Source organism: Camarhynchus parvulus, chromosome 12 (genome assembly GCF_901933205.1).
Source record: "Camarhynchus parvulus chromosome 12, STF_HiC, whole genome shotgun sequence".
Lineage (NCBI taxonomy): Eukaryota > Metazoa > Chordata > Aves > Passeriformes > Thraupidae > Camarhynchus > Camarhynchus parvulus.
In genome coordinates, this window is record NC_044582.1 from 20130087 (window position 1) to 20143766 (window position 13680).

Sequence of the window (13680 nt, forward strand, 5' to 3'; positions counted from 1 at the left end):
CTCAATAGGTGAAAGAAAACTCCACACTAATGTCTGAAAAGTGGCCTTATCTACAGATGTCTCTCAGCCCATTTGCCCTTTATTATTTATTAAATCCCTTAATTACGTAACTACAAAAAATCACAGTAAAGTTCAAGGATACTTAACCAAATAATTTTAATCAGACAAAAGATCTTGCTTATTTTTGACTGAAGTTTGCATAGTGAGGGAGAGAAATTATTTTCTATGCCCATGAACACTTGCAGTTTGTGTTTATGAGGTGATTTAAACTTTTTAGCTGTTGAGCATCCAAGCTTCAGTGAATATGCATCTAGACATCACTTAATCACTAAATATCACTTAGTATATCACTTAATATCACTTAATCACTTAGTATCACTTTAGTAGTAGGTTTTGTGCTTTTTTTAAAGTGTGGGCACAAAATATAAAAACTGATTTAAGTTAACCACTTTGCTGTAAATTCAGAATGGCGCATAAGCAAAACAGGTAACTTCAAACACTGTGGTGGATCTAGATTACAATTCCAATTAGGTGCAGAAGCTTTCCATGTCCCAAAAGGTCAATCTAATGATCAAATGACAAGAAATTTTGTTGTATTAATTTTTTAAACAATTCATAATACAGCCAAGTTTCTCTATAGCTCATGTTGAAGTTTCTACTTACACTCTTAATGTGGGGGCCACCAGAACGAAGTAGGGTAAACAAAACATGTTCCAGTTGGACTGTTTTCATGCTTGTCCCCCGGTGTAAAGCAGCACTTTTCTTTAAAGATCTTCTGTTCTGTTTATGCTTAATTGTAAACAGCAGGGACTCCCTAATAAGTTTTTAATTTCAAAATCTCATATACCAACTGTTGTGATATCATCTGTCACTCACCTCAGCCACCTGCTGAGTCTCCACTACCTGCTGAGCCAGCACCTCCATATTGGTTGCCATGGTGAAACAAGACCATTAGAGAACCTGTTTGGAAAGATGCCAGCAACTTCCATCAGGCACAAAAGTTTGGGTTTTTTCTTAGTATTAAAGAAAGCTCTGCTATGACTTTTTGAAAATTTACAACTCTGCTTGAAATATCTGGCAAATAAGAGAAGGTGCCATTGACATGTGTGTGTGCACACATACATACACACACATAAACATATATGGGACATGCATACCGTTCTAACTGCTGAGGTACAGTTATTCTTTTACTTTATTAAGCCTCTAATATACTCTTTCCAGTCCATTATTTAAGCTGTAAAGAAGAGATGTTAATTTCATAAATGAGAAAGGACTAATTTCAAAGTCAAGTTCTAATGCAGCTTGCAGAATTCATAGATCTCAAAGGCACTTTCCTCAGCTCAGGCAGGAGAAACCTTGCTGTTCAACTGATTCTACCTCACATGCTGAACCAGGGAGCAGCAAGCTAAGAATGCTGCTTGGCATTTAATTGAGTGGTTCCATCAAACCACCACATTCATCCATATTCTTAAGAGTAATCTTACACAATAAGGGAAATAAACAGCTTCATCTAAAATGTGTCTTCCATTATTTAGGCTATTTCTTTATTATAATGTGATACTATTTTCAATTTTTACAATGAGAAGAAAATACTGCAGAATCATTTCATCCTATTCCACATAACTCCACCTTCAACTTTAGGGTTTAGAAAAAAAATACAAAGAAATCAAAGAAACAATAAAAAACACTTGCAATATATTTTTAATTATCATATCATCATTATGGATGTATTTCTTCCAAGGTAAATTTAATTAAGATTTCCAATTAATGCATTCAGTTTTTAATTGTGACTTGCTAATTATAGGGCTAGACTTCAGATTGTGATTCAGGCGTAGGTAATAAAAAGGCATTTCTGAATGCTGTCTTGTTTGATGTTTCATTGGAAACCTCTGCTTAAAAATGCAAAGCAGTCATTTAATATAAAATCTAAAAATACAGCACACAATAGCAACACAGGTAGCAGAAAAACCTATGCATGTCTCTAGCACCCATTCAAATGTAACTTCTACAAAGCTAACATTGTTAAATATGTCAAAATTCATTAAACGGATTCACTTATATTGTGACAAATGTGAAAGTAATTTTGTATATGTCAAGTATAGATTATTTGTGACAATGGATAATCAAACTTCAGACATCCCCATGGAAATTGTATTTATGCTAGGTTCTCCTACAGCTTGTCATTATTTTATTGAAGTATTGACTTGATTAAGACTATGAACCATTTCCACCAAACTCAGCTTATGGATGGTTTCTCAGCTGTTCAATGGTTCCTATTCAGTGTGTCCTCTTATTTTTTTTATGTTCAGCAAGAAGCACAAGAAGCATAATCATATGCTTATAATATGCTATTTTCTCAGCGCTTTATGATGACAGAAGCCCTTCAGATAGAGATACTTTGCTCATAATAGTGGCTTTCCGAGACACAAAACGCAAGTGTTTGCTATAGAATGAATCTGACAGATTTGCTGTTGTTGGTGCAATCACCAAGGCTTTTTGTACTTTCGACCTTCACAAAAGAACCTTAAGCTGAGGCTATCTGATCAAATCCAGCTGAAGCACAGTGACCATACACAGCCACGCCAAGCTTCTTAATGGTGTCAACTCCCAGAAGGCAAAATCAGCTTCGTAGCAAAAGCCCCAAGCAACAGTTTGTAAGGCAACCACAAGAAAACCTCCCAAATCAACACAAGAGGTGAAATTTAAAAACTAGGAAGAGGCACCTGGAGCACCAGGAAATTATTTTCAGCATAACAGGGTGGCAGCCAGCTCAGTATACACTGTCCAAAACACAGTGTAGAATCAGTAATCTTAAGCTGCAGTGAAACCTCAGAAGCAAGTCATAAATTCCACTTGAAAGGTTCTAAGGGTATGGCCCTACTGACAAAACATGGCAAAAGGCCAAATTCAAACTTATTGAAATTTGTTCCTTTGTCTTAATGAAAGGAGGTTCTTTACGCTCTCAGCTCGACTCGGCTACACCGAGCGGCCTGCAGCAGGCTGCCATCGGCGGGACGGGCGGGGAGCGGGCCCGGCCCTGCCGGCAGTCTCCGGTACATTGTCCCGGCGGCAGGACCCGGCCCACACCCGGACACCGCCGACCGAGAGGAACGCCGCGAGCGCCGCCGGCAGCGCGCCGGGCCTGCCGCGTCCCCATTGGCTACAGCGCGCGCTCCGCCCGCGCCCATTGGCCGCGCCACGCCCCATCCGCTGCTGAAGGCCCTCGGCAGCTCCCCGCCGCGCGCCGCCGAGACACGCCCCCGGCCCGCCCCTAGGCCCAACCAATGACCTCGCGACAGGCGCAGCGCCCCCCCGCAGATCGCCCATTGGCCAAGCCACCCGCTTGTAATAGTGGCGGTACCGCCCCTCGAGCAGAAGGAAAGCCCCCCGGGGATTCACTGAGCACAAGATGGCGGCGCTGGCCGCCCGCCAGAGCCCAGGCGGGGCTGCTGCCGCCGCCATTAGGCCCCTTCCCCTCCCCTCCGGTACAGCCTTGTGTCCGCCTAGAGGAGGCCCAGGCATGGCAGTGAGGAAGCGGCCGGTAAGATGGCGGCGGTTTCAGCCCCGTATGCAAAGTACCCGCCGCCCCCTCCCCTCCGCCCTCCCGGTGGCAAAGGTAAAAGGGTCGGGTTCAAGCCGCCGCCTCCGCCCGCTCAGACTCCATCTTCTGTCTCTCTGTGTGTCCCGCGCTCGTCATCGCCGCGACCATCGCCCTACACCCCTTGGACACCAGAGTTTGCTCACCGCGATCGGACCAGCTCCGACCTCAGCCGGCCCACGCTGCAACCAGCGGCTCCGGCACGGGACTGCCCCGCCGATCGACCCAGCACGCCACAATGGTCGTTTCCTCTCTCTCCAGGAGCTGTAGACCAGGCCAGACCACGGCCGGTGCTCGTTTACCAGACAAATACCGGAGCCGTGCAATCCCCCTCCCCTAAACCCACCGTCACCCCACCCCTTCCCTCGCGGGGGTGTCCAGAGTAGGGCCCTCTGCCGCCTCCCCTCGCCCCCTCCCTCGTCCTGGCCCCCACGAGACAAACCCAGCAGGCCGCTTCAATTTTAAAAAATATTTTTTACCTCAGGAATGGGCGCCAAAGGTGCAGTGGCGGTGACCCGACCGGGCCCGGGCAGGCCGGTGCCCAGCAGCGGCCCTCCCTCCCCCCGCGGGGGCTGCAAGGGGCTGTGGGGCCCGCGGAGGGGAGGGGGCCGGGACTGTGTTGGGGTCGGGCGTGTTTTGTTGTGTGTGCCGTGCCCTGTGACAGGTCAGAGTTCGTGACCCCACCGCCGCCGCCCGGTAGCGCGTCCCCGCTTCCTCTTCCAGCGCCAGCCCGGCCGCGGCCCCTCCATCCCCCGCGGGGCGGGGCCGGCGGCGGGGAGGGGCTACCGGGCTACCTGGGCCTCCCGAGCCTGCCGAGCCCTGCACCGCTCCGGCCGGGCCGCGGAAGTGCCGGCGGGAATCTGGCCTCCGGGGCAGTGAGGGGAAGGTACGTTCACCGCCTTTGTCCCTTTCGCTCGGGAGGCTCCTCAGGAGCCGGAAGCCCGAGGTCGCGGGTTGGCGGTGGCTGTCCAGTGCGCTGATGGTATTGCTGTTCCAGGTGTATCTTGGTTCTCGCTGAGGATGCAAAGGTGGGCTCACAATGGAGCAAGCTCTCACAAACGCCACCGCCAGACTGTTGAGATTTTATTTAATTTTGTAAAGTCAATGTCATTGATTAGGGCTCTTATGGCAAAGTTGGCTGTAAGTGAGGTATGTTGTACCTTCAAACACACAAATAGGCATGAAACAAGTTTGGGTGTAGCTGAGGTGATTTAAGAGTTTACCACCTTTCAATGCTTGTCTTCTTACAGGCTATCGGATGTTCACTCCCTGTCATAACTAGCTATCCTTAACCTACTCATATCAAAATGTTCTTAATGCTTCTAGTAGGTTTCCCTTGACTCTAATAATTTTTACAGAAGCTAATTTAAGGAGCAGTTAGATGAATAAGATAACACCTGAAAGAAAACATATGGAAGAGATAGCAGTTAAATGCAACAATCACAGAAACAAGAGGTGCTGTTGACTATTCAGTATGTATGCTTTTTTTCTTTTTAATTTTTCTTTGGAAGGTTGTTTGTAGTTTTTTCTTAGAACTGACTCCTTGGTGTAAGAGTATGATTAATGTACTAGACCTACAAATTCCAGCGTTACTTTCACAGACCAGGAAATTAGTAACGCATGTGATGTGCAGATATGTTTGCAATACACAAATAAAGGAAAATGTTTCAAAAATGTCTATGGTGTTTACTGCTGTAATGTTAAATATGTGAAGAAATTTCAAATTCTCAAAATATGGACCTGCATACCTTTAGAAGCAGATATTTCTTTTAACTTCATAAAATGTACATCAAAGTGTGATCAAATGAAAGGAAAAATGGAAAATGCTGAAGCCAAATATAAATGGCTGCTTTCCCCCCTCAGTGTTTCCTGATGGGCAAGTTGAGGAAAGATTTAGAAGGCAGGAGGATTTGTCTCCTCCATCTTCTCCTCTTGTTTCTGCAACGTGGAGAAAGCTTTGCAGCAGTTTGAGCTCTGGTGGAGAGCAATCATACTTGCTATACAGCTCCACCGGGCATGCTAAGGTTGAAGAAAGCTGCATTAACATTGTGACAAATTTCGCTGTGGTTTTTGCAACAATTTCAACGAAGTGTAGAACTACAGTGTATGCCCTGAACTTATTTAATAAGCAAGATTGTATTAGATAATGCTGACATTTGCTAAATTTAGATACACAGATATATAAAGGAGTGCTAGTAAAAACTGCTTTTTGGCCTTAGCTATGATTGGACAGAAATTAATAGAAGATGCCAGAGGTGAAAAACATCAAAGAACACTGAGATTACTCTACAAGTCAAGGTTAATAACTAGACTGGCAGCAAAGAAAATAATTATATCTATCTACCACACAGTGGTGAGCTGACTGTGGATTGCAGCCACACGATAACCCAGTCACTCACTTTCCCCTCCTCTTCTATAGCAGGATGGGGAGAAAATGACATGAAAAAGCTCATAGGTCAAAATAAAGACAGAGTGATCACTTAAGAATTACTGTCGTGGGCAAAGCAGTCTTGGGGGAATTGTATCTAACTATCAGTTAAAATGGATGTGGATGGTGAGAAAGCCAAAAATTAACATACCACCTTCTCTAGCCACCGCTTTCTGCCAAGTGTAGTTTCACTCCCTCTCCCATCCGGCCCTCAGGGTATGGGCGATTCCAGCCGGCACGCGTCAGCTCCTACTTGCTCTTCTGCTCCTCACGGAGGGCTCCTGTCCTCATCCCGCAGGTCCTGCCGCGAGCGAGATCTGCACCAAGGGCCGCCCTCGTGACGGGACGACGGGCTGCTCTCCTCAGGGCCGCTCCCCTGACGGGACAACGGGCTGCTCTCCTCAGGGCCGCCCTCCTGAGGGGACAACGGGCTGCTCTCCTCAGGGCCGCTGTCCTGACGGGACGACGGGCTGCTCTCCTCAGGGCCGCTCCCCTGACGGGACAACGGGCTGCTCTCCTCAGGGCCGCCCTCCTGAGGGGACAACAGTCTGCCCTCCTCAGGGCTGCCCTCCTGGCGGAGCACGGGCTGGCCCGAGGGGCCTCTCCTCGGGCCGCAGTTCCTGCCCGGGAAGAGTGAACTGCTCCCAGCCTTAGCTGAGAAAGGATTGTAGCGGTGGTCAGTTTCAAACGCACCTGCTGATAACAAGGACGTTTTAGCTCCTCCCATTAAATAGGATAGTTGCCTCAGAAGAAAAAATGAGGCAGCTACAAAGCTGCCATGCAAAAAGAGAAGGGATGAGTCCCTGTGGAAATTATTTCCTGCCCAGGAGAACGGACTAAATTCCCTACGGAACAGAGGTAAGATGTGTGTACTTCCAAGGAGGGAAAGAGGCTCTAGGCGTGGAAGGAGAGGACCTCTACAGTGAACTTGTGGGCTACAAGAGGCCAAAGCTCTCTCTCTGGCCATGGTGGTGGCAGTAAAAGTACATAATGGACTAAGAGGGATTAAAACTCGGTGTGTGCCATGTAGTATAAAATATAAATAGGGTTTGAGGTTATTCATGTGTTTTGAATGTTTGGGATAGACGGTACTGTAGAGCTTGGTTGTTTGGGGTTTTTATTAAGTTCTCATTTCAGTTGCTTAAAATTTATAGGAACTTTCAAGGTAAATTGTCAGAGCAGAACCAATACTTAGTATAGAAGAAATCAACAATTACAAGTGACTGACAAAGTTTTAACAGAACTGTTTGGTCTTCTTAATACCACATTCAATTTAAATCTCTCTTTTAAGTGTTAGCAGATGATTTTTAAAGTGTGAGTCCTCATGCCTTTCATTTGGGTTTGTGCTTGGCTGGGCAGTGTAGAAGGAAGCTGGTGGCCTCCACCAAGTGGGAGGTTTGCCCTCATTTCTCCATGTTTGTCTCTGAGCAAAAGTGAGTTTGCTGTCCGCTGTAGGTTTTGTTGATTGCAGAAAAATATCACTACATAAAATCATTAAGGCTGGGGAAGACCTCCATGATCATCAAGTTTTACCTTTGACCTCATACCACAATTCCCTGTAGTCTAGAAACTTTCTTGTCAAAATTTGATGAAAAGTGGTGTCACAGTGTTACCCAGGCTGAAGAATCACACTGCTTTTCATACACAGAAGCTTGTATGTTATGTTCTTAAGTTACTTGTGGAGTTAGACTAGTGTTTTTTTCCCTTAATATTTAAAGGAATACCTTTTCCCCTCACTGAATAGTCTCCTTCTTTCACCTTCCCAAGCAGTTATAGTCACTTAATGTTGTTACAGCCAACATAGTTTTTACTGCTTTCGTATCAAAGCAGCATGCAAATAGGAAAGCCTGGTTGGTATTCATAGCTGTGTGGTAAAAGCAGCAGAGAACCAGCTCAGGAAGGGTAGCAGTCCAAGGTCTTGACCAGCAGTGCTTGTGTAAGTGGTATAGCCTCTTGTTATGTTGGTATTCTCCATCTCCAAATGACTTTCACTTTGATTTGAAAAAAAATTTAATAACTTTTAAGTTTTAAGATTTTTAACTAGACATATACCATAAAATAGATCTAAATATTATTTGCAGATATTAACTAATAACCTTAATGTTTTTAATCAATCAATTAATAAACAGAAGAACTCTGAAACAAGAAATGGGAGAAGCTTGATCCCTGGTGTTGACTGAGCAGCTCGTACATTGTGACTTAGTGCTAAATTTTTTATCGTATTTGTGAAGACATGGAACAAAATTTTGTTTTGAAGGAGTAATATTAGCATTAAATTAGTAAGAAAAAGCTGTGTAAGTAAATGTCAGGTAGTAAACTGAGTGTACACCCCTATTTTAATATGTTAGCATTTTCTAAAAGGTGATTACTGGGTAACTCTGAAATGAAAATTTCTGTCTCTGGTGCCTATTAGCTTTGCTCAAATTCAGTTAACAGTAGGACTGAAATTGTGAGGACATTTTCTTTTTTTTTCTCTTTATGCTGCATTGAGACCATTTGTATCTGTAACTGAAATCAAGAATGAAGTAAAGTAGGTGGGTTTTACAGAAGATAAATCAGTGTGATTGAAACATGTCATCATACCAATTAGGTCTAAATCCTGTTTCTACCAGAAGGCCTCCAGTACCATCTTCAGATTTTATGCTTTTTCTTATTTGTCAGAGAACTGTTTAATAGGCAAGTGTCTGTTAACAGTAACTGAAACTGCAAAGCTGGAATTAAAGAGGGTAATAATGGTATAAAGGAAAGGCCTGTAGAACTGCAGTTATGTTTTGCTCTTTTATTTCTCTACATTACTTAAACCAATGTTTAATAGCACTGTATCTTATTTTTTACAACAAAATATTTTCATGTTCATTTCCTGCTTCTAACTGAAATCTTAATACAACAGTCCCTACATGTCAGCACATAAATCTTCATAATATTGTCATTCTGTAGTGAGTTTTGTTTTGTTTCAGACCATGGTTAGAGATCTTGCTCTGTATTCAATGTTGTCTTATTTTTCTTGTCAGTGCAAAATGTTTTCAAGGGGGGATAAACATTTACAGTGTATTGGTAGAAAGGCCATGGCTCTACATGAAACAAAGTTAACCTTGCTGTTCATCCATTAATTAAAGAATACAGCACAGATAATATATGCTTAATGTTGCAATGATAATATATGCTTAATGGAATGGTCAAAGTCAGATGTATTAAAAAAAAACCCAAAATGAGCTTTTTATTTAGTGGTAGATGTGTATTTGTTTCTTTAAGCTTGTTTATCCTGATGATAAACTGATCTACCTTACCATTTGGATATATATTGTAGACCTTTAAAAATATGGAAAATTCTAAAAAAATTGTTAGGGTCAAAAATTCAGATCTCCATTAAGTTCCTCGAAGAAAGGGAAAAATAAAAGCAATGAAAATTCCCACCAATATAATTTAATGTAAGTAAATTCTTGAGCATGTTATTTTTATATAGATATATTTTAATCATAGATGTCATTCTGTTCCTCAGTTAAATATTATGACTGAGGACAAAATCACTGCATTGCAATGATTAGAACATCACTTCTCAATCTTCTTTATAAAAACTCCCACTCAAAACATAAAAAACCCCACCGCAACAACAGTAACCAAAACAACAAAACAAAAAAAAACACAAAAAAACCCCAAAAACCCACAGCAAACCAAAACAACAACAAAAAAATCACAACAAAAAAACCAAACCCAAACCAAACAAAAAACCCTACCCCCAAATTCCAGAGATCTGTATCCTCAGCTGGTGTAAAACACCACAGCAGTCTGACATAGGACAGGTGTGGCCACAGGAGTTCCAAATTACTCCAGCAGAGCAGGTTCAGACAAGTGCATTTCAGTCCACCCAGCATATTTAAAATGCTGTGCTGGTTATGTGGATCAACTTTTGATGACATTTTTCGTAACAAGAACAGCAGAAACAACAGGAAATTTGAAAATAAAGATACAGTATTTAAATAGATGATAAAAATATTAATACTACTAGGTAGATGTGTTAAATAAAAATTGTCTGTAGTTTAATAATAAATTAAAAATAACCTTTGGGTTTGAGTCTGAAGTATTTAGAGAGATATAATTCAGCATCTGGCTCTGTAGAGTTACTGGAGTGCATTTCAAAGTACTGCAGTGATAGGAAACTAAACCTTTAACATAAATGAAATGGTGATTTGTGTAAAATTATAAATTGATAGTAAGTAACTATGTTGGATCATAGTCAGTGAAGTGTTGGTAGACCAGGTAAATTGTGTTTTTCCTTCATTTTCTGTGGAAACAATATAGCATATGCAGGGCATAATTTCATGCTGGTGCCTATTAATGGACAACTAATAAATCAAGCCACAGAACTCCTTAGAAACATGAAGAAAATGAGGCTGTAGTTCTATAAAAAATGATAAAGTGCTTTAAATGATCATTTGTTGTTTACTGCATTGTTTCTCATGTCACAGTAGACATCAAAACCAACCCAATGAGATACAACAGTGCTCTGGAATAAGTAAAACTGAGTCTGTTACTTACTGTAGTCAATATTTCCAAGTCTTGATGTTAAACTTAGTTTACTGTGGGACCAGAAGAGAAGCTTATAGTACAGGCTGAACTTGCACAGACATAAAGATCACCATAAATAATCTCTTGATATTTTCATTTGCAACAATGTGTATGTAAGAAGAAGGAAGAAAAAGAGCAAGCTGGAAACGGTTCAGATCCAGTGTGTGGGGCCAGTGGGCCTGAAATACACTGTTCAGTTTTGTAAGTCAGAAGAGTGTTGCTGGAAATTTATAGATCTGAGAATTTATTCCAAGTTCATTGAGTGAAAGCTGCTATAATATGGATGCTTCTTCCATGGCTTCAATCCACCTAAAAAGTAGAGGAAAGAAAAATGGTACATACAAATTTTTTTTTGCATTTTAAGAAAAATAATTACTTTAAGAACATAAAGCATTGAAGAAGACTGTATTTTCCATCCCAGCTCTAATGAGGAACAATAGTTCTGTGATTAAAGCGGGGAGCTGAGTACTGGGACTCTTGCTTTCTAGTACAGTCTTGACCAGTCATTTATTGTAAAATCTCAAAGTCAGGGATGTCTTAGAATAGGAAAGATGAATCTGGCAAAGTATGATTTAAAGCAACAAAACCTCCTATAAATACTAATTTCTTTTTCTATGTGTCTCAGGGTGCTGGGTTTTTATTACAAATCTTGTGACTATCTTATTATGTGAAAGCAGTAACATTAGAGTGGGAAATCCAAACAACTATTTGTGGATGAGAAAACTAAGGAATGGGTAAATTTAACATATAAATTGGAAGTTTTTCTACAGTAATCACTTTTGACAGACTTCTATCTATGACTCTTGAGGCTCAGTCTCTTCTTTACCTACAGAAGGGAGCAAATTCTCCTTCCTGAAGGAACTGAAAAGCACTAGGTAGATTTTTAATGTCAGTCAGGCCAGTCACATGCAATCTGGCTTAATCAAAATTCTGAAAGCTGTTTCATCTGTTACAAAGGCATTCTGAAGTGAAGGAGGGAAAAATCCCCACATAAGCTCACTGGCTAATGTGGAAGTCTATCCCCATACCTATGTGCTGAATTGTTATCCTCTGCTCGGAAGCTATAAAAGAGCGTCTGCTTGTGGTAGAGATGAAAAACTGTATCCATGCTTCCTTCCTCCTTTTCTGGAGCAATGGTGAAACCCAACAAAGGCAAACTTTCTGTAGCAACTTTGTCCTGAAAGTGAAGAAGCAAACCAAAATGTAGAGAGAAGGCTTGTAACAGTTTGACAGCTCTTTCTGAAAAGCAAATAATGCAACCCCTCTGTGACAGTTCTGCAAAAGCGGTAGTGTGGATGTTCTGCTGGACACATGGCTTTTAACCCAAATAAGAACAGTGCCTGTGTACTGCGTATGTTTTATCTACTCTGAGTCTTGAACACCAGCTCTCAAAGTCCAGTTCTTCATGATCATCCACATGGCCATGAAGGTCAAATTAGCCATTCCTTTAATGGCTGCTTTTGACATTATGGTCCAGGAGGCAAACTTGAGATTACTAAGAGTACAGCAGCAGTTCTGAAAGCCTGAGACTCACTTCCAGTTATGTTTCTTTCAATCATTTTTATTTGCTGGCTGCAAGTAGTGGTTCTTGTGGTAGCTTGTCATTTCTTTTCACAGCGAGAGTGACTTTTTTAGAAATCTGCCCTTTCTCAAGCTGCACACATGCTTTCCAAAAGGCTGCTTGGAAATTTCCTAGTTAGTAATGTAATTAATCATTAATTTACTCCCATGAATTTTGCTTGGTAGACACAGCTTTGTACGAGTCTAAGAAAACCATAAGGCTTAATGAAATTGCAGTTAAGCTGTTACTGATAGCTGCAGTTTTTGGTCACTACATTTAGGTAGATTACATGTGTATATTGCCTTCGCCTCTGCTTTTAGAAGGTAAATTGCAGCCTAGGAATGTAAAGTTACCCATTATTGCTTTTTTCCTATTGTTGAATGAGAAATAATCACTTTTAAGGTTAAAAGAGATAAGGCAATTGTGTTGGATACAGAATTTGATGCTAACGGTCTGAACTGCTGGTTTTGGCCATGAATCCTTTTGTGACTCAATCTCCTTATCTGTTTAAAGGGGACAACATTGCTTCATGTAACCAGCACAGGTGATGGTGATTCAAGTTTAAATATCTGATGTTTTCAAAGTATTCTAAAGGCTTAAAGTACCAAGCATTGCTTTGACAGGTTTTGGCATTCTATATCCTTTATTTGAGCAAAATGAATTTTTATGGTTTTGCTTATGAAATCTATCAATTATAACCAAACTTTATATCACACTTCAAGTTCATCTGTATTACAGCTATTATATAATAAGAAAAGGGATAAAATACATAAAAATTATCTAGCTGATACCCAGCCTCCTTGACTGTAAGGAAGAGCTTGCAGGCCAACACAGAAGGCATTGTTCTCACTTCTGCCTCCTGTCTTTCTCTGTTGGTGCTAGTTGGACAAGCATGTCTTATCTATATTTGCCAAACTACAAGATCCTCCTCCCCACCCAAAATGGATCATAGTACTCTCCCTCTACAAAAATATGTGACAGTTACTAAGTGCACCAGAGAACACTGAAGGATCTTGAAGTCTTTAGGTGTAAATATGTATGTTAAGGTTCCCAGTGGTTGACAATTTGTAATAGTATGAATAATACGAAATCAAATAATGAAGGGCAGCATGTGACAGGTCCAGCTAGGCCTGTGGCCAAGTCAGTCTGTTAGGACCAGGTCTCAGAAGCAGGCAGTTGGAAGAACTACCATTTATACCTTGCCCATTTACTGGTCTCCTGCCTGTAGGAAACAAAGAAGGAGTCTCAGACAGAAAACTATTTCAAGACAGATTGCACAGTACCTCGTTTGCTAGGTAGGTGTAGAGGACTTTGCCTTTGATAACAAACCAGCGTTTCTTCCAGTGTCTTTTGCCTCCCTTACATCTGCTGAGGTAACCACTGATGGTAGCTCCCTCTCCTGAGGCTGCCACCTGGAGCACGGTAGGAGAAATCAGGATTTGTAACAGTAAAGTTTTTTCCCCTCTTGATTATGCATGTTTGCATCACACCAACCACTAAGTGAAACCTTTTAGTGGGCTCAAGACA

At 41.8% G+C, this 13680-nt stretch overlaps 2 protein-coding genes across 11 annotated transcripts in view; both read right to left on the reverse strand.

Annotated features, from left to right (window-relative positions):
* NR2C2 (nuclear receptor subfamily 2 group C member 2) overlaps positions 1-4370 on the reverse strand; it is a 37629-nt gene extending 33259 nt beyond the window's left edge. Inside the window, exons 1-2 of one of the 9 annotated variants that reach the window (XM_030956473.1) lie at positions 4078-4370; positions 3745-3862 (exon numbers count right to left, since the gene is read on the reverse strand). Coding sequence is in view for 3 of the 9 variants with exons in the window: in XM_030956467.1 (XP_030812327.1) it covers positions 877-936 (60 nt within the window). In the remaining 6 variants the exon portion in view is untranslated. The other 8 variants (XM_030956467.1, XM_030956470.1, XM_030956468.1 and 5 more) reach the window with 8 other exon arrangements.
* A 3259-nt stretch (positions 4371-7629) lies between these two features.
* The window catches only part of FGD5 (FYVE, RhoGEF and PH domain containing 5), a 76850-nt gene continuing 70799 nt past the window's right edge, over positions 7630-13680 (reverse strand). The window contains exons 19-22 of one of the 2 annotated variants that reach the window (XR_004061103.1): positions 13437-13565; positions 11621-11769; positions 10563-10901; positions 7630-8017 (exon numbers count right to left, since the gene is read on the reverse strand). Coding sequence is in view for 1 of the 2 variants with exons in the window: in XM_030956707.1 (XP_030812567.1) it covers positions 10865-10901; positions 11621-11769; positions 13437-13565 (315 nt within the window). In the remaining variant the exon portion in view is untranslated. Of the gene's footprint in view, positions 8018-8625; positions 10902-11620; positions 11770-13436; positions 13566-13680 lie in introns of those variants that run through there. The other variant, XM_030956707.1, reaches the window with a different exon arrangement.